At 47.0% G+C, this 25228-nt stretch overlaps 1 protein-coding gene and 1 long non-coding RNA gene across 2 annotated transcripts in view; one reads left to right on the top strand and one right to left on the bottom strand.

Annotated features, from left to right (window-relative positions):
• LOC142501386 (uncharacterized) overlaps positions 1–15490 on the bottom strand; it is a 35175-nt gene extending 19685 nt beyond the window's left edge. The window contains exons 1-2 of the long non-coding RNA XR_012803486.1: positions 15372–15490; positions 3185–3502 (exon numbers count right to left, since the gene is read on the bottom strand). This is a non-coding gene — a long non-coding RNA (uncharacterized LOC142501386). The remainder of the gene's footprint in view (positions 1–3184; positions 3503–15371) is intronic.
• SLC5A5 (solute carrier family 5 member 5) overlaps positions 1531–25228 on the top strand; it is a 38906-nt gene continuing 15208 nt past the window's right edge. The window contains exons 1-7 of the mRNA XM_075611249.1: positions 1531–1813; positions 3040–3509; positions 21066–21131; positions 21213–21264; positions 21519–21586; positions 22436–22590; positions 23472–23612. Of these exons, the coding sequence (XP_075467364.1) occupies positions 3147–3509; positions 21066–21131; positions 21213–21264; positions 21519–21586; positions 22436–22590; positions 23472–23612 (845 nt within the window). The 5' untranslated portion in view covers positions 1531–1813; positions 3040–3146. The remainder of the gene's footprint in view (positions 1814–3039; positions 3510–21065; positions 21132–21212; positions 21265–21518; positions 21587–22435; positions 22591–23471; positions 23613–25228) is intronic.

Here is a 25228-nt window from a genome sequence, read left to right as displayed (position 1 = left end):
ATAGAGTCATTTGCGGATTGCCACGTAGATCCGGAAGCAAGAGTCACCGAAAGCTGAACTGAGTGCCGGATGGTGCCGGGATGTTGGTGGGGGTAGCAGGAGATGGTCAAACAGGGCGCCCTGTTCATTCTGGCAGTTAAACTGTTGCATTGTTACAGTTTTGGCAATTATTCTCTGAATTAGTTGTATCTTTTCCATTGAACACTGCTGTAGCTCTATTAAGGTTTTGGATTGGTACACCTTGTTGTAGCTTACATGTACAGGAGGGCCCCAGTTATGCGGCAGGTTCCATTCTAAGGACCCGCCGCAAAACAAAAATCACCGGAAAGCGTAACGGCAATTTTCGTTATGTGCGCATGCGCAGACCGGCAATGCGCCGTTCTACGCATGCGCAACATCGGCAAAAATTGCTCATTCTGCGCATGCGCGACCCCGGACCGACCCGTTCTGCGCATGCGCAGACATTGCGGGCCCCCTTCTCGATACCGCCGTATTGGCGGATCGCTGAAAGCGGGGAGCCGAGAAGCGGGGCCTTGCTGTATTTTCACACACTCTTGCACAACTCACTTTAGGCTAATTATTTCTTAGCCAGTCACACAGTTATACTCTGTGTTTGGGAGAGACATTCACTTTTGTTCCTCCTTCCCAATATTGGGATAGTTGTGTATTTTTTGCCCACTATGGGAGTGTGCCTGACCTATTATAGGCAGGATATGGAGACGGTCCACTAAATGGTTCTTAGTTTTATATCATAGTTTGTCTGTTTTGTCCTTTGCAATTGTTTGCAATAAATAAATGTATAATCTTTTGTACCTACCTTAGAGTGCCCTATTTTGGAGTCTCTGTAAGCCCTGTTCTGTGGGACTTACAACTTTCTCTTGGTTGTTACACATATCTATTTTACTCCAGGGAGCACCACCTGTATTACACAGGGTTAATTGGCAGGTACTTTTACTATTTGGTAGTAGTGCTTTTTCCTTTCTTTTGCGCCTTAGCATTAAGACAGTATTTAAAGCAGCAGTCCAAGCTGCCGTTTTTTTTCCCCCTTTAATAATGTGCATCAATACAATCCACACAAAGATAAGTAATTAGCTAAGTTGCCGATCGATCCGTTCTCCTGTGATCGATCGATGAAGATTCTGCTCGGGGGTTCATTAAATGGCTGTCAGTCCAGCAAAAGAGTACCCAAGATGCAAAGTTCTGTGCGGAAGATCATGTGACCAGGCAGTCACTAGATACAATTGGTGTACTGCTAGAGAGAGGGCAGGGCTCAAAAAGGGGTGTGCCGGAGCCTGTTTCAGAAGAGGAAGGGGATGTGACTTTGTAAATGGCTGCTACAGAAACAAAAAATGCTTGTTACATTATAATACTTTAAATATGTTATTCAGATTTTTTTAAATGCTACAAGTATTTTCTCATAGTACAGAACTGATTTACTTTAAAAACATGTAGGATATTGCTTGGTCTGCAGCTTTAACACATAGCTAAGGAGCTTTGACGATCCCCTTTAGCACTTAGTGACGTGTTAACTGAAGTTAACATCTCGTTAAGTCACTAATCGAAGCTTGGTGGATCTACTCCAAAGTGAGAGATAGCTGTGCTGCCCAGGGTTTGTAGTGAGAGATAGCTGTGTGGCTCAGGGTTTGTAGTGAGAGATAGCTGTGTGGCTCAGGGTTGCAGTGAGAGGTCTGACTGGAGCTCCTCCCTGCTTTCTGTGCCCCGTCCCTGCTCCTTAAAATCACCAGCCTCATCACTGCTCACCTGCTGGCACCTGCAGAGGCTCTCCAGGACTCGTCTCTGCTCCCAGATCCAGGTGAGTCACAGGACCCTTCTATGGTGACAAACCCCAATAAATACAATGTGCTTATATACCACTTGTATATATAGATAGAGAGAAAGAGAGGGATATCTATCTATCTATATATATATAGATACATATATATACATATACATACACTATTCATACTACGTGAAAATATAGGAAAAGGGGAAAGGACTCTCACATCAGCCTGTAAATAAATAGATAATGTCTTATTATCTATTTAGTTACAGGCTGATGCGAGAGTCCTTTCACCTTTCCCTATATTTTCACGTAATAAAAGGTTTTTATTTACTTTATCACTATGCATTACTACTCTACTGAGTGCATTCTACAGGGAATCTGTCTTTTCTTGTTTACTAACCTACTATTCATACTACACACAGGTATAATTACCTTCCTAGTCCCACGTTCATATACAGTAGACCTCAAACTGAAGTCTTCCCATGTGAGCAGTGTCCCGGTAATTAGTGGTACTGAGTATCACTCCAGAACCAAGTTCACATTTTCGATAAGAGTAAAATGGACTGATCTTTTAATTTTGTGGTATCAAGAATAGAACAGAAAGTGCAGAGAGACTCCCAAAAGGATGTACAGATTGATATGAGTGATGGTAAACTGTAGACCTACTATTTTGATAATAATATACTTAGCTATTAATATTATTAGGTTTTATAATAATAAAAATGATAAATAATAATAATTTTTGAAAACTATCATGTATCATTATTTCTGAAGGCGCGGCTCGGTGAGTAAAGACACTAACTCTGACACTGAGTTTGAAGCAGGGGAGCCTGGTTCAAACCCCGGTGTCAGCTCCCTGGGTAGGTCACTTTCTCTCCCTGTGCCTCAGGCACCAAAAACATAGATAGTAATCTCATTTGGACGGCATCTGTTACATTCCTATGTGCTGCGTACTGTGCTCTATTCTGAAATTGTGAAGCGCATTGCGTCCCATTTGGAGAAAAGCACTATATGAAATAAAGTTATTATTAGAATTAGAATTGTTAACTATTATTAATAAGAACTGTATCATTATTAGATATTAATGTTATCATTACGATTATTTTTTTATTAATAATAGCATCTTTATTGTATTTGTATCATGATTATTCATTATAATGACTATATTGTCATTATTATTGTTATTATGATGGGGGTGGGGTTATTATTATTACCACCATTTATTTTATGGAATGTATTTTTTTTTTACTCTATAGGAAATATATCACGTTGGATTCTCCCATTTCAGGGGCCAGTCATTGTGCCTGCGTTCAAGGCCCTCTCCTTCCCTCTGTAGCCTCTCAGGTCTCCACACAGAGGTGTAATGGATGAGTATACCCCCTTTGTGCCAGAGAAGCTGACCTTCTCGCTGTGGGATTATGGGGTCTTCGCTGCCATGCTCCTGGTGTCCACAAGCATCGGTCTCTTCTATGCCCTATCCCGGGGTGGGAACAAGACCTCTGAGGATTTTTTCACTGGGGGGAGGCAGATGTCAGCGGTGCCTGTGGGTCTGTCTCTGTCCGCCAGCTTCATGTCAGCAGTGCAGGTCTTGGGGGTGCCAGCCGAGGCGTATCGCTATGGTGCCAAGTTCGTACAGATGTGCCTGGCCCAGACCCTCAACAGTATCCTGGTTGCCTACATCTTCATGCCAGTCTTCTACAGGCTGGGACTCACCAGCATCTATGAGGTGAGAGTGATCACTGTTACAATGCTGCCACATGTAGAGGATGGTATCAGTGTGTTAGCCCATAGAGTAATAATGTATCAATAATGTATAATCTATCAGTAAATAGGTAAGGACTCAGGTATGCAATATAATGTTCTACCATGGGTTATACACATGCAGCACACACAAAAAAGAAATTACAAGGTAAAATAGAAACCTTGTGGCTAAACAGATATAACAGGGGTATTAATATTCTGTAGTATCTCCTTTATACAGTCATCTTAACGTGGCAATCTCACATTAATCACGCCGTGGTATATATCCTCATATGCTGTCAACAAAGAAGTCCCTGATTGCTATTCTTCTAGAGCTCTGAAGGTGGAGCGTTACCGTTAAAGAGAAACCCCATATACCCTTCTTCAGAGACCCAGGCTACAGTTAAGAATAATGTTATCGTTACTCGTTAAAAAGCAGGTAACACGCTGTTAAAAGCCTCGGTCCCTCATCATACCCAACTGATTTCGGCGTGGAAGTGAGGAGCTTCATCTTGGGGTTAACGATTGCTAGAAGTGAGGGGGGTCTCCGTCCCTAGCCCTGTATATACTGTACAACACTTTCTTCTGTTAATGGAATCATTTTACAATGCAATCTCTAATATCAGTAACCATTTAAAACTAACCTGATACAGTATGACTAGCGATATTTTACCAATACAGCGCACTAAGTATATAATAATAATAACTTTATTTCATATAGCGCTTTTCTCCCAATGGAATTTAAAGCGCGTCACAATCACAGTATATCGCGCGGTATGCAGCACATAGGCATTTTTACACACAGTCCCTGCCCAGATGAGTTTACACTCTATGATTTTGTTGCCTGAGGCACAGGGACATAAAGTGACCTACCCAAGGTCACAAGGAGCTGAGCCCGGGATGAGAGCCAGGCTCCCCTGCTTCAAACTCACAGTTAGAGTCTTTACTTACTGAGCCATATCTTCAGATTAGCCCAGAAAAGCTCCCCCTATACATTCCTTATTTAACCCTTGAACATTCAGGGCTCTCAATTCCCGCATCAAATAGGTTTCTCTTTGTAGGAGTATTTTGTATCTATTGCCTCCTCCCTGCGTGACTGGGATATGCTCAATTCCTATAAACTGAATAGAAGATGTGTTTCGAGCTGCATTAATATGGATAGCCATAGGGTTTTCACATTCTTTTTTTGGTTTTCAATCCTTCTTTCCCCATGTTTAATTGCTGACTTGTGTTCAGATAATCCTCTGATTGTGCCCCCTACATCACATTTTGCACAGGGACACTTTAATGTGTAAATACTGAAAGTGGCAGATGTAGAACAGGGGCAGCCAAATCCAGACCTCAAGAGCCACCAACAGGTCAGGTTTTCAGGATATCCCAGCTTCAGCACAGGAGGCTCAGTCTTTGACTGAGCCTATCTGAATTGAGCCACCTGTGCTGAAGCACAGACTGATTGAGCCTACATGTGCTGAAGCAGGGATATCAGTAAAACCTGACCATTGGTGGCTCTTGAGAACTGGAGTTGGCCGCTCCGGATGTAGAACAATGAATGAACTGTTGTATTTTGTGATCTTTTTCCCCGTGTATGGATGTGTAAAATAACGTAGTGATGGTTGTGTGGCCACATTGGGACCAGTGTCCACATCTGTCCTTTCCCTTTGGTGGATTAGCTAAGCAGATGTTCTGTGTAACTGTTTGGAGAGAACTGTGTGTTTATTTATTTGCCACATTCTAAGCTCTGCTGTAAACTATTCTAGGTGGAGTTGGTATAGTCTGTAATTATATTTTCTAATTAAATTATATGCTAATGTTTCCTTATACCATGGCTGCAATTGTAGCCCATAGAGTAGACAGAAAAAAGGCATTTGTAATATAAAACAACACTAGGAAGGTAAAGTGATCCTTTAATAAAGTGGTGGGCACCAGGATATACCAAGGGCCACACCACCTTAAAAGGGACGCATATAACCATATTATATTGCCATATAACCGCTCCGTATAACATCTCTCTCTTTCTGTGCTAATCTGTCTCCCTCTCTCTCTCTCTCTCTCCCCCTCTCTCTGTGCTGATCTCTCTCCCCTCTCTCTCTCTCTCTTTGTGCTAATCAGTTTCTCTCTCTCTCTCTCTCTCTCTCTCTCTCTCTCTCTCTCTCTCTCTCTCGATCTCTCTCCCCCTCTCTTTGTGCTAATCAGTTTCCCTATCTCTCTCTCTCTCTCTGCTGATCTGTCTCTCTCCCTCTCTCTATCTCTCTGCTGATCTGTCTCTCCCCCTCTCTCTGTGTGCTGATCTCTCTTCCCTCTCTCTCTCTCTCTCTCTCTCTCCTCTCTCTCCTCTCTCTCTCTCCTCCCTCTCTCTCTCTCTCTCTCTCTCTCTCTCTCTCTCCTCTCTCTCTCTCTCTCTCTCTCTCTCTCTCTCTCTCTGCTCTCTCTCTGTCTCCTCTCTCTCTCTCTCTCTGCTCTCCTCTCTCTCTCTCTCTCTCTCTCTCTCTCTCCTGATCTGTCTCTCCCTCTCTCTATCTCTCTGCTGATCTGTCTCTCCCCCCTCTCTCTCTGTGCTGATCTCTCTCCCCTCTCTGTGCTGATCCCTCTCCCCTCTCTGTGCTGATCCCTCTCCCCTCTCTGTGCTGATCTCTCTCCCCCTCTCTCTCTCTGTGCTAATCAGTCTCCCTATCTCTCTCTCTGTGCTGATCTGTCCCCCTCTCCCTCTCCCTCTCCCCCCTCTCCCTCTCTGTGCTGATCCCTCCACCCTCTCTGTGCTGATCCCTCTCCCCTCTCTGTGCTGATCTCTCTCCCCCTCTCTCTCTCTTTGTGCTAATCAGTCTCCCTATCTCTCTCTCCCTCTCTTTGTGCTGATCTCTCTTTCTCCCTCCCCTCTCCCCCTCCCCCTCTCTCTCTCTCTCTGTGCTGATCTCTCTCTCCCCCTCTCTCTCTCTTTGTGCTAATCAGTCTCCCTATCTCTCTCTCTCTTTGTGCTGATCTATCTCTCTCTCTCTCTCTGCTGATCTGTCTCTCCCTCTCTCTCTCTCTCTCTCTGCTGATCTGTCTCTCCCCCCTTTCTCTGTGTGCTGATCTCTCTCCCCTCTCTGTGCTGATCCCTCTCCCCTCAATGTGCTGGTCTCTCTCCCCTCTCTGTTCTGATCTCTTCCCCCTCTCTGTGCTGATCTCTCTCCCCCTCTCTGTGCTGATCTCTCCCCCTATCTCTGTGCTGATCTCTCCCCCTATCTCTGTACTGATCTCTCTTCCCCTCTCTGTGCTAATCTCTATCCCTGTCATGGAACAAGAACTACATTTTTGGTTCACCCCCCTCTTTCCTTTGCAACTTCTGCCTGTCAGTTCTGATTTCAGCTGCATGGAGTTTGCACACACATACTGTGCCTGTGTGACATGTAACAATGTTGCATTTCGTGCCTCTGGACATGAAATCAGTGAGCTGCTACTGCAGCCTCTGAGATCCTCACCAGAATGGGCTAGTCTGCCCCCCCTCATGTTTGTTCAAAGATAGTCTGTCCCAAGACTACTCATTTTACCCACATTGCCCCTCACTTCCTTTTCCACCCTGGAGACAGTGAGTACAGCAAACACCCTTCTCTGTTAATCTCCCATGGTGAGGCCATCTCTTTCTACCGGTTTCTAACTATAAATCACCACTACACACACTCCACAAGTATCTGTATTCTGCTGCTTTTCCTAATAAAGCGGAGGAAATATTATAGGACTTGGAGTGATTTAAAAGGGAGCTGAGTTAATGCTATCGGGGGCCATTCACACATCAATCGTGACCCTGGCTTCAGAATAATCCCCCTCTCTGTGCTGATCTCTCTCTCCCCCTTTTTCTGTGCTGATCGGTCTCCCTCTCTCTCCCCCGCTCTGTGCTGATCTCTCTCCCCCTCTCTGTTCTGATCACTCTCCCCTATCTCTGTGCGGATCTGTCTATCCCTCTCTCTCCCCTTCTCTGTGCTGATCTCTCTTCCAATCTCTCGCTCCCCTTCATTCTCCCTCCCTCTCCCTCCTCCTCCCCCTCTCTCCCACCTTCACCCTCACCCCCTTCCCCCTCCCTCTCTTCCACTCCCTTCCTCCTTCTCTTCCCATCCGTCCCCATCCCTCCCCTCCTGTCCACTTCTCCCTCACCTTCCCCCCTCTCCCTTCCCCCTCCATCCCCCTCTCTCTCCCCCTTCCTTTTTCCCGGTACTGGGTTCCCCCACTCCCTCCCTGTCTCAATATTCCCCCTCCTCTCTCACACGCTCCCCCCTCACTCCCTCCGTCATTCTCCAGTTCACTTCCTCCTCCATTATTCCCCCATCTCACTCACTTCCCGCCCTCACTCTCCCCTCCATCCCCCTCCCTCACTCTCCCCTCCATCCCCCTCCCTCTCTCTCCGTCTCCCTCCCCCCCTCTCTCTCTCTCCTGATCGCTCCCCCCTTCCTTTTTCCCAGTACTGGTCTCCCCCCGCCCCCCTCCCTCAATGTTCCCACGCTCCCCCCTCACTCCCTCCATAATTCCCCAGTTCACGTCCTCCTCCATCATTCCCCCATCTCACTCACTTCCCCGCCCCCTCTAAGTCTCTCTCTCTCTGTGTCTCTCTCTCACCCTCCCTCTCACGCACACTTTCCCTCTGACATCCCCCACCTCCCTCTACCCCTCCTCTCTCTTTCTCCCCTCTCTGTAACTCTCACCCACTCTCTATCCCCCTCTCACACTCTCTTTTCTTACTCTCCCCTACCCCTCTCTCCCTCACCCCTTTCTAACCCTCACCCACACATCTCACCTCTCCCACGCCCCCTGTCATTACCTGCTCTGTCTGCAGCTCCACCCCCATTTGCTCCGCCCCATATGCTCCCATGCCCGACTGAAAGTTGGAAGGGAGGAAAGGACCGGGGAGAGAGGAGGTTGGGGGCCACAGGGGAAGTCCCTGCAGGCCGCCTTTTGTCCACCAGCAGGGCTGTTGACAGATTTCCCGGGGTCCTGGACTAGATTTTTGCCCAGGGTCCCTCTCCCCCCTTTTCAACACTCACTCACTCATCCCCCTACCTCTCACTCTCCCCCCCCTCTGCTATCACTCAATTACCCCCTCTTACTCAATCCCGCTCCCTCAAATCCCCCAATCTCACACTCATTTACCCCTCCTCACTCCCCCCACACAATTCCCCTCAATACTCATACAACCCCACCACACAATAATTACCCCCTCCCAATACACACACAATACCCCCTCACAATACAAAATAACACCACCCCCCAAATACAGACACCACAACACTACCCAGATACAAACACCACTATCCCCCCGATACCAACACCACTGCACCCCCCAAATACAGATACAAATTCCCCCAGATACAAACACCACTACACCCCCCTAGATACAAACACCCCTCCTGATACAAACACCACTACACCCCCCTAGATACAAACACCCTTTAAGATACAAATACCACTACAGCCCCTAGATACAAACACCCCTCCTGATACAAACACCACTACACCCCCCTAGATACAAACACCCCTCCTGATACAAACACCACTACACCCCCCTAGATACAAACACCCCTTAAGATACAAACATCACTACACCCCTAAGAGACAAACCCCACTACCCCCCCAGGTATACTTTGCGCCCCCCACTTCCCCCACATACAATAATCACTTACTTCTGGTTGCCACTGCCACTCACGGCTCTCCCCAGCTGCAGCCTGCCTCTTTCTATTCCGGGCCTGCCTCTTTCTCCCACCGTTGAGCGCCAGAAGCTGGGCCTGACTTACGGGTGTACGCAGCTTCTGGGGCGCACCGGCGGAAGAGAGAGGACTGCGTTGGAAGACGCAGACAGCAGCTGGAGAGAACAGGGGCCCAGTGGCGGAAACCAGAGGCAGCTGAACGCAGAAGTTGGGTCCGGCCTCTTGCCGGGCCCATACTTCGAGCGCTGGCCGGGCCCCCCACAGCCTTAGGGCCCGGGACACTTGTCCCGGCTCTCCCCCCCTGTCAGTGGCCCTGCCCACCAGTGCTTTAATAGCTAACTAATGTTTGCATAGAGTTCAATCTGGGGCGCATACGCGGTGAGAATGACAGACGACGCGGTTTAGTTTGGCTCTGCTCGTGACTGGGAGCAACACCACAAAAGCAATCTTAAGTACCTAAAAGGATCTAAAAAGACCTCATAACTACTAATCTGAACACCACTGGGTCCATTAATGCACTCAAAAGTTAAAATATCTGAGTCTGAGATCTGACTTCTCAGACATCTTCACTTCAAGAGAAGGGTCCCTGCTGCAGAAGGGCAGGAAAATGGCGACATGGCACATGGTGAGGAAACCGATGAGGTGTCGCTCTCTGAAAGTCAGAGCACATCAAGAGCAGATGAGATTATTGAGTTCTACAGTAACAAACAAACATGGCGGCTCTAAAAGACTTTAATTCAGAGCTCTCCAGTCTGGGTACCCACACGCTGGATATGGTATGATTGAGGCCTAAAAAACCCTGGAACAAAATCTTAAAGAAACCAGGGACGTGACTGAGGAATACGCGAGAAAGAGGAAGATCTGGATAACAGATCAATAAGGAATAGTATATGCATACGAGGTATACCAGAGTAAGTGGAAAACCTCAACGCCAATATACAGTACCCCGTCTGTTTTCACAGCTCCTACCCAATACAGACGCTCTACCATCTTGATAGAGCCCATCGTGCTCTTAGACAAAAACCTGAGTAACCATGGGACGTTATCATGAGTTTCCATTACTTCAAAATTAAAGATGATATACTCAAAGTGGCAAATAATGAGCAGTGGCTTGAGTTTGAAGGAACACCCTTCCAGATCTTCCACAACTTGTCTTCAACTACACTGTCGCGCTGAAACTCCATCACAAAAAAAATGAAGGGGAAAGAACATCAAATGCAAGTGGGGCGTTACCTTCAGAGAGACCTCGCCATGAAGCCGCAACTTGACTACCGCTTGGCAACCCGGAACAGCAGGACGGCCGCACCTGAGTCACCGACCAGCTGTATCCTCCGACAAAAGGTTGCCTGGACTCTATTGTTGCAATAAGTATGTTATGTGTGTTGTATTATGTTGTGCAGAATGACCAGTTGGCATGTATTGTTATACATGGTACCAAATGAGCAGGCCACAGAATTGGCACCCAAATAAGGCACCTTGTGCTACCCTACTTAGCCAACAAACTAAACCCCTGTTATCCCCAAAAGGTGAGCTGAATCAGTATCTAGAATGCAAGTGTCACAGGAGACCAGGTTCTACAACACCTTTTTATAACTGGGATCATTTGATTGAGCGAAACAAGATGGTAAAATACATGGTAATTTATTTCTTATATAAGACAGACACACAAAGTTACACAATTCAAGATTAACACACTTACTGGGGATGGGGCTAACGAATAAATCCGTTTCCGGAACGAAATTCCTTCAGATCCCCTTTTTAGAGCACTTTCCAATGACTCACAAAAAGTCCCGGGCATTTGTTAATTCGCCGCTGTTGGTGTGGCGCTTGGAATCTCCTTGGAATCTGCGCTCCCCATTGGCTGCAAGCCCTCTTAATCTTTCAGGCCCTCATACACTAACCTGGACAGCTTATCAGAGCGTGAGAATTCTCCTGCCAGCCAATCACCGACTTGCCGGTATTGTAAATCAGGGTGGGCACCTTTTCTCAGGTAGCAAGGGGGCATGGGTTAACTTGACCCCTATGCCTCTTTGCATACTGAGCCCACCCTCTGCTCAGGCTCCACAGAGTCTGGGTTTTGGCAGATGGTTGTGGATCGCCTTGTGTTAGCCCAGGATGGGGGTACTCAAGGATAACTGCAGTGCCCCTCCTGTTCTAACACCTTGGCATCCCTGAGCCTTTCAAGTAGGGACTCTGGACAGACACAGAGGTACCAAGCTTGGTCGCCAGCTGGGCTTTCCTGAATCCATGCCCATCCATTCATATACAGGTTATCAATATTTATACTCATTAAACTATACCCATTTAATAAAAGATATTGTGTCCTGCTTCTGTGTGCTAAAAGTTATGAGTTCCTCTTCTGGTGTCATGAATGGGAGTATATATTCCCTACAATCACGAGCCTCATTTCTGGCACACATGAGAAATGAACTTTAAAAACTTTTAAACACTTTAGAAACCTGCTCAGTTTTATAACCGAGCTGGAGCAGCCCCTGAACCCCTAAACTAGGATCAGTATACCTGGGCATGTATGTGGGTACCTCTGCTATACTGGGGAGCCCCTGCTATACTAAGGACTCCGTGTATACCTGCATATCTTTTAACCCGTTCATACACCTTTACCTTGCTGGAAGATGCTGCAGGAGGGACTCTGGCGGTGAGTCGTAAGAACTTTTCCAGGGTCCGAGGTTGGTGGAGTAATGTGCATATCTGTATCTGAGGATATCACTCAATCCCCGGATACAACTTTTGGGGTATCCCATAACTCCGGAACCCCGCTACATAGACACATTCTGGAAAGACTTTCTCCGACAAAACCACCCTGAAACTTACAGCCTAGAAATCTCCCGATCCCAGCATCCCAGTAAAGGCAAAAATCACATAATTCTTTAATGTCGCAAACTCAGTATACAGTTGCAGTAATACATTTTCGACATCTGGGTCCCAGAGCTGACACTCTAAGACCCTAACACACGGGTCAGGGTTAACAAAGTGTGCTTGACCTTTATTATAAGCCTAGTTAACCCATTCATCATCACACAAATAGAAACCAACCCTCAAGTGTACATCAGGTTGATAATGGAGAGAGGTCCCCCCCTTAACGTTCAAATCACAGCTATACCTATGCCCAGAAGCAAAGGTTATAAAGTACATCTCACCTGCTGTCCTTTGCTAGTACTGGACCAGGAAATCCTTACAAGTAATGGTTAACCTATATAATACCAAAGTATACCTGCTGATCAGATAACATACTCCCTAACTACGCGGTGCTGAAAAATTCTAGGTCAAACCGCAAAGGAGACATTGTTAAGAATGTTTAACATAATTGTAATATATGGAAAACATATACATAGAACCCGCGCTCCTTCCTTTATGGACTGTGCAACTAGGAAAAAGGATTGGCCTTCCAATAATGGAAAATAAAAGTGCCATTCCAGCACTCCTCCCAAATTGGCTCTCGCAATTTATTAGTGAGAGTTCTACATCAATTCATTATTTCTAATCCCGCCAAGGTCAAACACAATAATAATAATAACAGGATCCTACTATGGACTGAACGTAGTGAAATATGTGAAAATGCCCAAAGGGTTAAAGCAGGGGTGCTGAACTCCAGTCCTCAAGCCCCACCTTTCCCCCCCCCTCCGCCCCCCCAACAGGTCGGGTTTTCAGGATATCCCTGCTTCAGCACAGGTGGCTCAATCAGTCCCTGTTTCAACAGGCTCAGTCTTTGACTCTCTAATCCACGGGGGCACAAACTTTTTTCCCTGCGCCCCCCTGCCAGTGGTCCCCTTACTCCCGCGCCCCCCACCTAACCCCCACTTACCTGCGCTCCGGCGTCATGACATCACGTTGCCATAGCAACATGCCGTCACATGACCTTGCGGCGTCATTTTGCGGCCGCGTTGCCATGGCGACGCAGGAAGGAAGCCGCTGGAGCCAAGGTAAGTAGGTTTACAGAGGCCCTGCAGCTCCACGGCACTTAATTTAAGTGCTTTCGGGAAGCGCGCGGGGCCCCTGTAAACCCCGCACCCCCCCACTGGCAGCCTCGCACCCCCCCGAGGGGTCGTGCCCCCCATTTTGCGCACCGCTGCTCTAATCCCAACATAACTGCTCATATCACACATTAGATCCCAGCTCACGCAGCAACTGCTTCTGGCTAGTAGCCCACACCAAGAACTCCCTCTATCCCACCCTAATTCCTAGCTCCCGCCCCCACCCCAGCTAAACATACACCTGCTGGTCAACGCATAAAGGTCCAAGAAACTAGTAGTCACGGCTTATGCCAGGAACACTCTAGAGTCTATAGCTAAGCCTAATTACAACAGGAAGCACAATCGTCCCACAGGCTCCCAAAACAGCATATGGAAAAACTTCACATAATGTCAAAGGCTTTACCAACCCCAGAAAATGCCGAATGGCATTCACCGACTACAAGAACCAAAAGGAAGGCATACCACTCCTACAAGAGACACGTTACGATGAGACACCCCGTAACCTATTTTAACATATCTTATTCACAGGTATTCTTATCTTTCTCACAAGTAAAACAAAATGGAGTAGCAATAATATTCAATAACTAGGGTGGCCATTCAATAACAAGGGTGACTATTCAATAACTAGGGTGACCATTCAATAACTAGGGTGACCATTCAATAACTAGGGTGACCATTCAATAACTAGGGCGACCATTCAATAACTAGGGTGACCATTCAATAACAAGGGTGACTATTCAATAACTAGGGTGACCATTCAATAACTAGGGTGACCATTCAATAACTAGGGTGACAAGATTTCCTGGTTTAGCTGGGACAGTCTCACTTTTAGGGCTCTGTCCCGACTTCATTGGGTGCTTTCCCGTTTTTTTGGTCCCCCTGGCGAGCTCCCACTTCACATGCGCAATCGGCACTTGTCTACTGCGCTTGCCGGCAAGCTCCAATCGCGCAGTCGGCAAGTGCCGATCACGCATGCGCACAAGCAGCCGGAAAGTGACGATTGTGCATGCACGGTCAACAAACGCTCTTCGGTCACCCTATCAATAACTGAATCTCTTTTGTTCCAGAAAAACAAAACTAAATAAAGAAGGCAGATACTTCATCTTAATAGGCACAATTCACAAAACACTAATTAAATGGGGATAAATTGGGGGAATCCTTGATGGAGAAGGATTTAGGAGTGCTTGTAGACAGCAGGCTTAGCAATAGTGCCCAAAGTCATGCTGTAGCTGCAAAGGCAAACAAGATCTTATCTGGCATTAAATGGGCAATGGATGGAAGGAAAGTACTGTAAACATAATTATGCCACTTTACAAAGCATTAGTAAGACCACACCTTGAATATGGAGTACAATTTTGGGCACCAATAATAAGAAAAGACATTATGGAACTAGAGAGAGTGCAGAGAAGAGCCACCAAATTTATAAAGGTGATGGACAATCTAACATGAGTAGAGGCTAGCTAAATTAGATTTATTTACATTAGGAAAGAGGCGTCTAAGAGGGGATATGATAACTATATACAAATATATTCAGGGACAATACAAGGAGCTTTCAAAAGAACTATTCATCCCACGGGCAGTACTAAGTACTCGGGCCATCCCTTAAGGTTGGAGGAAAGGAGATTTCACCAGCAACAAAGGAAAGGGTTCTTTACAGTAAGGGCAGTTAAAATGTGGAATTCATTTCCCATGGAGACTGTGATGGCGGATACTATGCAGAATAGTCACAATCAGAATGACTCTATAGCTATATTTAAGCAATGCATGTAAAGAAAAGGCACAGAACAATAGTATATTACTGGAGTATAATGCTGAATATTATGCAAGGCACAAAACCACGAGTATGACTTTTTAATAATTGCTTCAGAGCAGTAGATAAGATCATATATAAACCGCCAGCAAAAAACACTACATTGCAAGCCAAAAATGGACTAGCCTAAATTCCACACAATTCATGGACAGCAACATCCAGTAAAAAAAGACTATACGTTCTACTCCAACCTGCAGAAATCCTACTCACGCATTGACTACATTTTCACAGACTCAAGCACATACACTTTAGTACAGGACACCATAATACATCCAATTACTTGGTCAGATCCCGCACAAATAGAAATTACGCTCAAAACCGCTTAAACCCCCCACCCCATCTTATTCACAGTAACTCAATAACTCCCAACTTACCATCCCAGAGGTGGTAGACGAAATTTGCCAGGAACAAGAAAGTTATTACACTATCAATGCGTCCGCAGAAATCTCACAAAACATCTTATGGAATGCACATGACACTGCTATCAGAGGAGTGCTAATAAAAATACCCTTGTACAGGAAACAAACTAGACAGGTGAACATTACTCGCCTAGCAACAAAAATAGAATCTCAAAATAAACAAATCGTCTCCCCTGACCTCTACAAGGAAATTAAAGAGACCAGAAATGAGATAAACTTTTTATTAGCAGATGAGGCGGAAAACGACCTTAGATGGACAGGTCGACTTTTTTTTTATCCAAAAGAGAATAAACCAGATTCCATACTCGCAAGAAAACGTAGAAAATAAACAAAGTAATACACACATCCACTCATTCAGAATGCAGGCAAGGGAAGTGTCACACAACATAGAGCCAATAATTGATTTGTTTCATAATGATTCCTAAACCTTTTGTGATGGGCAAAAAATACATAAGGACCAAAGTACACTAACAAACATGAAAGACTTCGTAAGAGTCTGCAACCTTCCACAATTGAGCCTCCTACAAATGGAAAAACATAACCAACCTGTGTCAAGAGTAGAGGTCAAACAGGCAATAAATGTCCCGACGCTCACAAAAGCCAAAGGCCCAAATGACTTCTGAGGGAAGGGTTGTCCAGTAAAAAATGAGTGGTAATACTGGACATGTATGTGTCCGGAATTACCTCTCTGGATATGTATACGTCCTATTATTATTACCTCTCTGGCCATTGTGACCTGACCGGGGGTCCGTGTGATTTCCCCGAGCAGGGCGAGAGCAGGGCTGTTGCTGGGGGGCTGAGCAGCTTCCTCCATCCCGATTGACTACATTACCCAGTGGCAGCCAATCAGGAGGAGGTGTCAGAAACCCTGGCGGTGGGGCCAAGGAGAAGCGGAAACAGCATGGAGCGAGCGGAGAGAGGTGAGAGCGGTGTGTGTGTGTCTTTAGCGTGTTGCATCTTTCACCGTTATGTCCAGTATTTTTGGAGAAGCCACCTGGCACTCCAAGCCACAACTCATACCACACATGACCAAATTCCTCAATAGCTTCTTGAGTAGTAGAGAAGTACCCGAGGAAATTCTTAAAGCTTCAATATCCAAAATTCATAAACCAGGGAAAGATCAGACTGATTGTAAAAACTACTAACCTTTGTTACTAAATTACTAACCACAATCCTTGCAACCAGTTTTAACAATTTTCTGCCCATCCATATCCACCTAGACCAGGGGTGGGGAACCTTTTTTCTGCCAAGGGCCATTTGGATATTTATAACATCGTTTGTGGGCCATACAGACACAGACAGGCAGGCACACGGCAGGCACACAGCAGGCATGTAGGCACACAGAACCCCGCCCCCCTACCTCTGGTAGTTGCTGCTGCTGGGGGGATCGTGTAGGGCGGATGCTGGGGTAAGTGTGGGGGGAACTGCTGGAGAAGCATGGGGGAAGTGCGGGGAATGCTGGGGAATGCTGCGGGGGAAGTACGGTGGCTGCTGGGGGATTGCTGGGGCTAGTACGGTGGCTGCTGGGGATCGTGTAGGGCTGCCGGCGCCTCACACCACCTCCTCCCGATCGGGCGCGCGGCAGCCATTTTTTTGCCAATTAGCGCGACCCCGGTTATAGCAGTTGACTTAGCAGGGCCAGACCAAATGATTTTGAGGGCCTTATACGGCCCTCGGGCCTGACGTTCCCCACCCTTGACCTAGACCAAGTAGACTTCATCCCAAACAGACAGGCACCCGACAACAATCGTAGAGTAACAGATACAATCCATATTGGTAACATCACTAACACACCAACCATGCTCTTGACGCTTGTCATAGAAAGGGCATTTGGTAGGAACGGTTGGGCCTACGTATTCACTGCCCACAGAGCCAACAGGATCAGAGTGAATGTTCTCAACTGGATCAGAGTCCTATATAGACATCCAACTGATAAGCAGCTCGGGTCATTTACATCATGATATACACCCTGAAATGTATCCCCTAACCCCATTCCTATCCCCTTCTCACTTATGTACCCCTTATCCCCCCCCCCCCCTCATTTTAATTTCTGTAACCCTTATCCATTAAAAAATAAAAAAAAGTCAGATTTCCCTTTAGGCCGGGGCTGAGGGCGGCACATTTTTGGTGCGGCGTATGCTTTTGCTGCACTCTCAGGCCTATCGGACCTAATTGGAATGCACTTGCCTGTGTGGTCGTCTCCTTTCTGCCGCCTTCCTGCTCCTATGGCATCGCAGCGTCAAATGTCACCACGGATGGCACGAACGTGGCATCACACGGTGTCTCGTTCCCATGGCAATGCGCCGCCGTGCGACATCACGTTGGTTACATTCGCGGCGTCATTTGAAACTGGGATGCCAAAGGAGCAGGAGGGCGGCAGAAGGGAGACGGCCACACAGGTAAGTGCCTAGAGGAGGCGGATATTGAAATCCGCCGCTGGGTCTGTTCTTCAGACACCGTTTTACAAAAGAACCTGAGATAAAAAGGCATATTTATACAGGGCTCATGTATTAGTAAGACTGGAGATACAGATGCTAATTAGTGTGATACAAATGGTTAGTGCAACATACAGTAGCAATTCAAAGAAGGAAATGTAATGGGCCAGGGATTAGCGTGGAGGGTTGAGGTGCCTGGTTTATTGGTAGACAATGCCTATAAAAAACCATTACCCCACACACATCAGGAGTATAACATGTGCACTACTTCCCCTGTGCTTCATGTAACATTGTTTACCCGATCATTTGCACACATTTTTTTATTGGTGAAACTGGATAAATGAGAAAAAAAATGAACATACTTCACTATATATAAATATGCAAAAAAATAAAACACAGAAGCGGGTGCTCCATAGTACAGAACAGTTTTAATATAAAAAGGGGAAAGTAAAAACCAATAGTATCACACTCACAAACATCAGTAAAGTTGTGTATAAGGTGTAAAAGCCTGATCTCAGGTAACGATGGTAATATCCAGGAACACGCCACAGCGTCCAGTGACATACCACAGCATCCAGTGACATACCACAGCATCCAGTGACATACCACAGCATCCAGTGACATGCCACAGCATCCAGTGACATGCCACAGCATCCAGCGACATGCCACAGCATCCAGTGACACCCCACAGCATCCAGCAACACACCACAGCATCCAGTGACACACCACCTTGTCCAGCAACATGCCACAGCATCCAGTGACACGCCACAGCATCCAGTGACACGCCACAGTGTCCAGCAACACGCCACAGCGTCCAACAACACGCCACAGCATCCAGTGACACGCCACAGCATCTGGCATCATGCCACAGGGTCCAACAACATGCCACAGCATCCAGTGGCATGCCACAGCGTCCAACAACACGCCACAGCATCCAGTGACATGCCACAGCGTCCAACAACACGCCACAGCATCCAGTGACACGCCACAGCATCTGGCAACATGCCACAGGGTCCAACAACATGCCACAGCATCCAGTGGCATGCCACAGCGTCCAACAACACGCCACAGCATCCAGTGACATGCCACAGCGTCCAACAACACGCCACAGCATCCAGTGACATGCCACAGTGTCCAGCAACATGCCACAGCATCCAGAAACATGTCACAGTGCCCAGCAACAAGCCACAGCATCCAGAAACACGTCACGGCAGCACAATTTCACAGTTATCAATTTATTTATTTTGAAGTCTTTCTAACACGCTGCTCACCAAGAAACTTAGTACTAGAGCGCGTGTGGGAACTTAGGAAGGTCACCCACCCCAGGCCTACAACCGGGGCCAACTGAAAGAAAACATATAGGGGAACGACAAGGAAGGCCAACAAAGGGCGGGAAACACGAACGGGAGCAGGAAAGCTGGCTGCCAGTATTAGGGTCTGTTAGCCGTGCTTTGTTTAAAAAGGAAGGTTTATCATTCCTCTCTGAATGGAAGTAAAGCTTCCTCATTTCTTAAAGCAGCAGGGAGCTTATTCCACAGTCTTGGGGCGGTTCTTGAAAAAGCTCCCACCAGCTTTATTGACCTTAACTCGAGGCTCAATCAGGCTCATCAACGTACGCCATACCCTTGAGGAAGTCGCAGTGAAACGCGTTGGGGCATTTCAATAGGAGCAGAACTATAGTGACTTATTTGAAGTCACGTTCCTCAACTATTGTGGTCACTCCCACGGAACAGGGATTCCTGTTTGCTGGGTTGGGAGACTCCGTGTTTACGGACAGTCTCGAGCAGATATACACTACAAACCGAGCAGCCCTTACCATCACGGCGGACATTGTTGCTGAATTCCGTTACGGACGGTGCAGCTGAAGCGTGCCATTGATGACTGCAAATTGTGCTGCTGTGGTGTGTTGATGGACGCTGTGGCATGTCACTGGATGCTGTGGCGTGTCGCTGGACACTGTGGTGTGTCACTGGATGCTGTGGCGTGTCATGGATGCTGTGGCATGTCACTGGACACTGTGGTGTGTCACTTGATACTGGGGCGTGTCACTGGACACTGGCGTGTCACTTGATACTGGGGCGTGTCACTTGATACTGTGGCGTGTGCTGGATGCACAATTTTAACCAATGTCTGTGAGTGGGATACTATTGGTTTTAATTTCCCCTTTTTATATTAAAACTGTTCTGTACCATGGAGCACCCGCTTCTGTGTTTGTTTTTTACATATCTTTTCTGGGTGTGGTTTGTACAGTAGAAGCTGCTACGGCTCCTTCCTTGAAAGTTAATTTATCAAGCCATTGAATATCCTTTTTCTTGGACTCTTTATTTGACTATATTTACTCCTAACTTAGACTTTGTTCTATACACTAATCACTTGAGTTGATACTTTGGTTATTCGCATTTATATTAGTTATATGTACTGTATATCCACTTGGGAAAAATAGGGGGGTAGCAATATTTAGATTTAGTTTACACTTTCACACCACATAAATTGAGCACTGATGTTCTCTTTCTTTTTTGTTATATGTAAATACGTCTTGCTTTTTTCGTTTCTTTTGTAAAAGATTTCCTTAATAAGAGACCCCATCAGTTAGCTATTAAAAGGGATCCCTGTTACCTAACTTGTGTTCTTTTATTAACAAAGCCTTTGCTTCAGTAACCATGCTGTGTGGCTTCCTATGCCTCCTGCTCCTGTGACTCATTGTTCTTTGACGCCATGTGCTCCTTGTTCTTTTACTTCCTGCTCTCAGCCGTAGGGTTGCCAGATCTCCAGTATTAAATGGGACACTCTGTACAGTAAAAAATGAGAGGTAATACTGGACATGTATGTGCCCGGTATTACCTCTCTGGACATAGTGACCTGACCGGCTTGGAAGGGCCGTGGGATTTCCCCGAGCAGGGAGAGAGCAGGGCTGATGCTAGGGGGCGGGGATGCTTCCTCCATCCTGATTGGTTGTTGCTGGGCAATGCAGCCAATCAGGAGGTGGTGTGAGGAGCCATGGAGTGGGGCCAAGGAGAGAAGGAAACAGCATGCAGCAGAGCGAGAGGTGTGTGTGTCTCTCGAGCATGTGTGTGTGTCTCGAGCGTGTCACACCTTTCCCCATTGTGTCCAATGTTTTTGGAGAATCCACCTGGCAACCCTATCTGTGACTCCCTGTGCCCCCTGCTTCATTTTGACATCTGACCCTGCCTCCTCTCTCACCTGATCCTTGCAGTACCTGGAGTTGAGGTTCTGCAGAAGTGTCCGGCTGTGTGGCACAGTCCAGTACCTGGTGGGAACGGTAAGGAGCTGGGTCTCAGGGGAGGGGACGCAGTGACGAGGGGGACATGAGGCAGTGACACGGTGCTCTGTATTCCTGCAGACGCTGTACACGGGAATCGTGATTTACGCTCCGGCCCTTATACTCAACCAAGGTTCTTATATTCTCATTATTATTAATAGTATTATTATGTTGTCTGTGCACAGTAGGTCATGGGGGGGTTTGACTTGTAGCTAAGACACCAACATTTGATGTGGGAGAGCCCAGGGTGAGAGTAATGCCAGCTTCTTGGTCAAGTCACTATGCCTTAATACTATATACACATATTACAAGTATTATATATTTGCCGTGTGACCCCTCACAAGGTTTTATTCTTGCCTCAGCCTCTCTGTCCCATTTTTCTTTTAGTTACTGGGTTGGACATTTGGGCTTCTCTATTTTCTACTGGAGCGATCTGCACGTTCTATACCACGGTGGTAAGTTAAGAAATACCTGTTGCCCCCAAAAGTCCAGCTCCCCCTAAAGTATACCCACCCTGCTCCACACAACATACCCAACATTGCTCCCCACAACAGACCACCCACCCTTCTCCCAACAATGTACTCTCACCCTGATCCCCACCGGTAACAAAGTGAGACTCCCTTCCATTGAGCGACACTGCCTTCCAATGAGTGAGACTATTCCCCAGTGAGTTAAACTGCCTTCCATTGAGTGATGCTATTCCCCAGTGATTGAGACAGCCTTGCATTGAGTGATACTATTGCCAGTGAGTGAGAGTGCCTTCCAATGAGTGAGACTATTCCCCAGTGAGTGAAACTGACTTCCATTGAGTGATACTATTCCCCAGTGAGTGAGACAGCTTTCCATTAAGTGAGACTATTCCCCAGTGAGTGAGAGTGCCTTCCAATGAGTGAGACCATTCCCCAGTGAGTGAAACTGACTTCCATTGAGTGATACTATTTCCCAGTGATGAGTGAGACTGCGTTCCATTGAGTGAGACTGCGTTCCATTGAGTGAGACTATTCCCCAGTGAGTGAGAGTGCCTTCCATTGAGTGAGATTATTCCCCAGTGAGTGGGAGTGCCTTCCAATGCGTGAGACTCTTCTCCAGTTAGTGAAACTGCCTTCCATTAAGTGAGACTATTCCCCAGTTTGTGAGACTGCCTTCCATTGAGTGATATTATTTCCCAGTGAGTGAGACTGCCTTCCATTGAGTGATACTATTCCCCAGTGAGTGAGAGTGCCATCCAATGAGTGACACTCCCTCTATATTAATAAGAGGCTTCCAGTACAGCTGCCTCACTGTTTCTTGGATGTCCCCCCCAGGGTGGCATGAAAGCCGTGATCTGGACAGACGTGTTCCAAGTGCTGGTAATGCTGTCCGGTTTCTTTGCGATCGTTATCCGTGGCACACTGCTGGTGGGCGGAGTCTCTGATGTAGTGGAAATTGCAAGGAACCACTCCCGGATTAACTTTGGAGAGTAAGAATGCACTGTGACCAGGAACAGAGAGTAACAATGATGACAGGGTCATTACTTCCGTCCCTTCCTCCCAAGATGACAGAGGGACTTCAAGTTTTTTGAGCATTGTCCAAGACAGAAGGAAGCAACTGAATTCCCCCGACTTATGTTAAGACACAGTAACTTAGTGACAGAGATAACACTGAACCGGTATGTCTGTGACTTTGAGAGAGAAGGAAATATTGAGTATTACCTATTTAGTGTGTTCAGCCTATGAGTGACATGCTGAGGCACAAGGCGTCTGCCCCAGATCACCATGTTACGTGATGTTGGAAGGAATTCACAATTGTTTAAGTCAATCCATTGTCTATCTCAACCACAGCAGGGTTAAATGTTGACACAAAGGACATATTGCCCATCAAGTGTCACGTTCACGCAACAAAATAAGGTGACAGGGAGACACTGACAGAAGAAACCAATGGCGCATACAGACTCTCCCTCCACACAGTGATACAGGGACATTAAAACTCAGGATCCATGGCACTTTGCGTCTGTCCTAGTGTGACATGGTGGCAGAGAGACAATGACCAAAGAGCCGTAAACTTGCATTGTATTGCAGGGTAACATAGTGACCCAAAGAGAGAAGGGACACTCTACTCATTGAGTTAGACCTACACTTTTCAACATTATGTCGTGATACTAGGTGATACAAGGACGCACAAGCAGGTGGGAGTGGGACTTATGTCCCAGTGAATCTTTATCACAAACCTCAAGGTGACACAGTAACACAATGAGCCAGTGACCCACTCTGTGACACAGAGACCAATAGTTCATCGTGGATGGCTATCTGGTGTTTGCTATAACTGTGACATGGCAGTGACGGTGTCCCTTTGCCTCCGCAGCTTTGACCTTGACCCCCGCAGGCGCTACACCTTCTGGACCTTCATAATGGGAGGCACGTTCTTGTGGCTGTCCATGTATGGGGTAAACCAAGCGCAGGTTCAACGTTACGTGGCATGTAAAACTGAACGGGAGGCCAAGCTGTGAGTAACAATCATATATTTTTTCTTACATAGCACCGACCGTGTATGCAGCACTGTACATAGAATATCCACCTGTAGTGTTCACACGCTAATTTGTGGCGCCTGAGGCACAGGTAGATAACGTGACTTGCCCAAGATCACATGGAGAGCCGACACTGGCATTCGAACCCGGGGTTCACCCGTTTCAAGGGCAGTGACATTACCACGGAGTTACTATATCAAAGTTAATTTATCTGTTTAATCAGAGGAAATAAACATGACATTATTTATATAAATGAAAGTAAAATATAGTCAAAAGCTATTTGAACTGGGGTTCTATTTGATTGGCCACTGTGCTGGGTTTCCTTCTTTTGGGCGAGTAGTTTTCAAGCAGCGATGGTAAGGGTAAGGCCGGGATTATGGTCCCTGCGTGGCCGCGTGCGAACGAGCGCGCAGCCGCGCGCACTCCTGCAGCCCAAGCGATTTGTGAACCTGGCTGCAGGAGATTGAACTGGCGATGCGGGGGCGTGGAGGGGGCGTTACGAAGCTAGTTCACTGAACCAGTTCACGTGCGCTGACGTCAAGCGACAGCCGCCTGAAAATACTACATTTGTTGTCTTTTCAGAGCGCTGCCGCGTCGACGCGGCTCTTCGCCGGCAGGCGCGCTAACACTGGGGTAACTTGCATAGCCCCCCCACCCCCCTCCACCCTCTCCTCCAGGGTTCCCATGATTTCCACAGGTGGGTAGGAGGAAAATGTGTGGCCTATTTTATGGCTAATCCAGGCTGCCTATTAAGTGCCATATTGTACCTTCCACCTACATAGATCTATATTTCCCCCATCAGCCCTCCCGGGAGTGAATTAATTGAAAAAAAATTGGAAAACAAGTTTGAAACATAAAAAGGGCAAATTTACCCAAGCCGTGCATTTTCTTAGTTACCTAAGGATATAGAAACAGTGGGGGTTATCCCTTAAACTGTGAAAGTGGCGATCAGGGCGTTATCACATGAGACCAGGGCCGCAGACAGCTTTCCCGGGGGGGGCCCAGGACTAAAGTTTCCAATGGGACACCCCACCTAAGTTTCGCGGGAACTCCCCCCCCAAACATCCTTGCTCTTACCCCCCTCTTACACTCCCACATCACCCTTTCTCCCCTCCTCACCTCTCCCAACCTGTCCCTCCCCCCATGTATTTCTCCCCCCTCCTCATACAATAACCCCACTCCCCAATATACAACCACACATAGATAAGCCCCCCTTCCCCCCCCACATACACAAATAAGCCCCCTCCACACACACACACACACACACACACACAAATAAGCCCCCATCCACAAACAAATAAACCCCCATCCACACACACAAATAAGCCCCCATTCACACACACACACACACAAATAAGCGCCCATCCACACAAACACACACAAATAAGCCCCCACCCACACAAACACACACACAAATAAGCCTCCATCAACACACACACAAATAAGCCTCCCCCCACACACACAAATAAGCCCCCACCCACCCGCACAGACACACACAAATAAGCCCCCATCCACACACACACACAAATAAGCCCCCATCCACACACACACACACAAATAAGTCCCCATCCACACAAAAACGCACACACAAATA

The sequence above is a fragment of the Ascaphus truei genome, chromosome 8 (assembly GCF_040206685.1).
Source record: "Ascaphus truei isolate aAscTru1 chromosome 8, aAscTru1.hap1, whole genome shotgun sequence".
Taxonomy (NCBI): domain Eukaryota; kingdom Metazoa; phylum Chordata; class Amphibia; order Anura; family Ascaphidae; genus Ascaphus; species Ascaphus truei.
The sequence above is the reverse complement of the archived record's forward strand: the minus strand, read 5'-3'. Positions and strand labels throughout refer to the sequence as shown.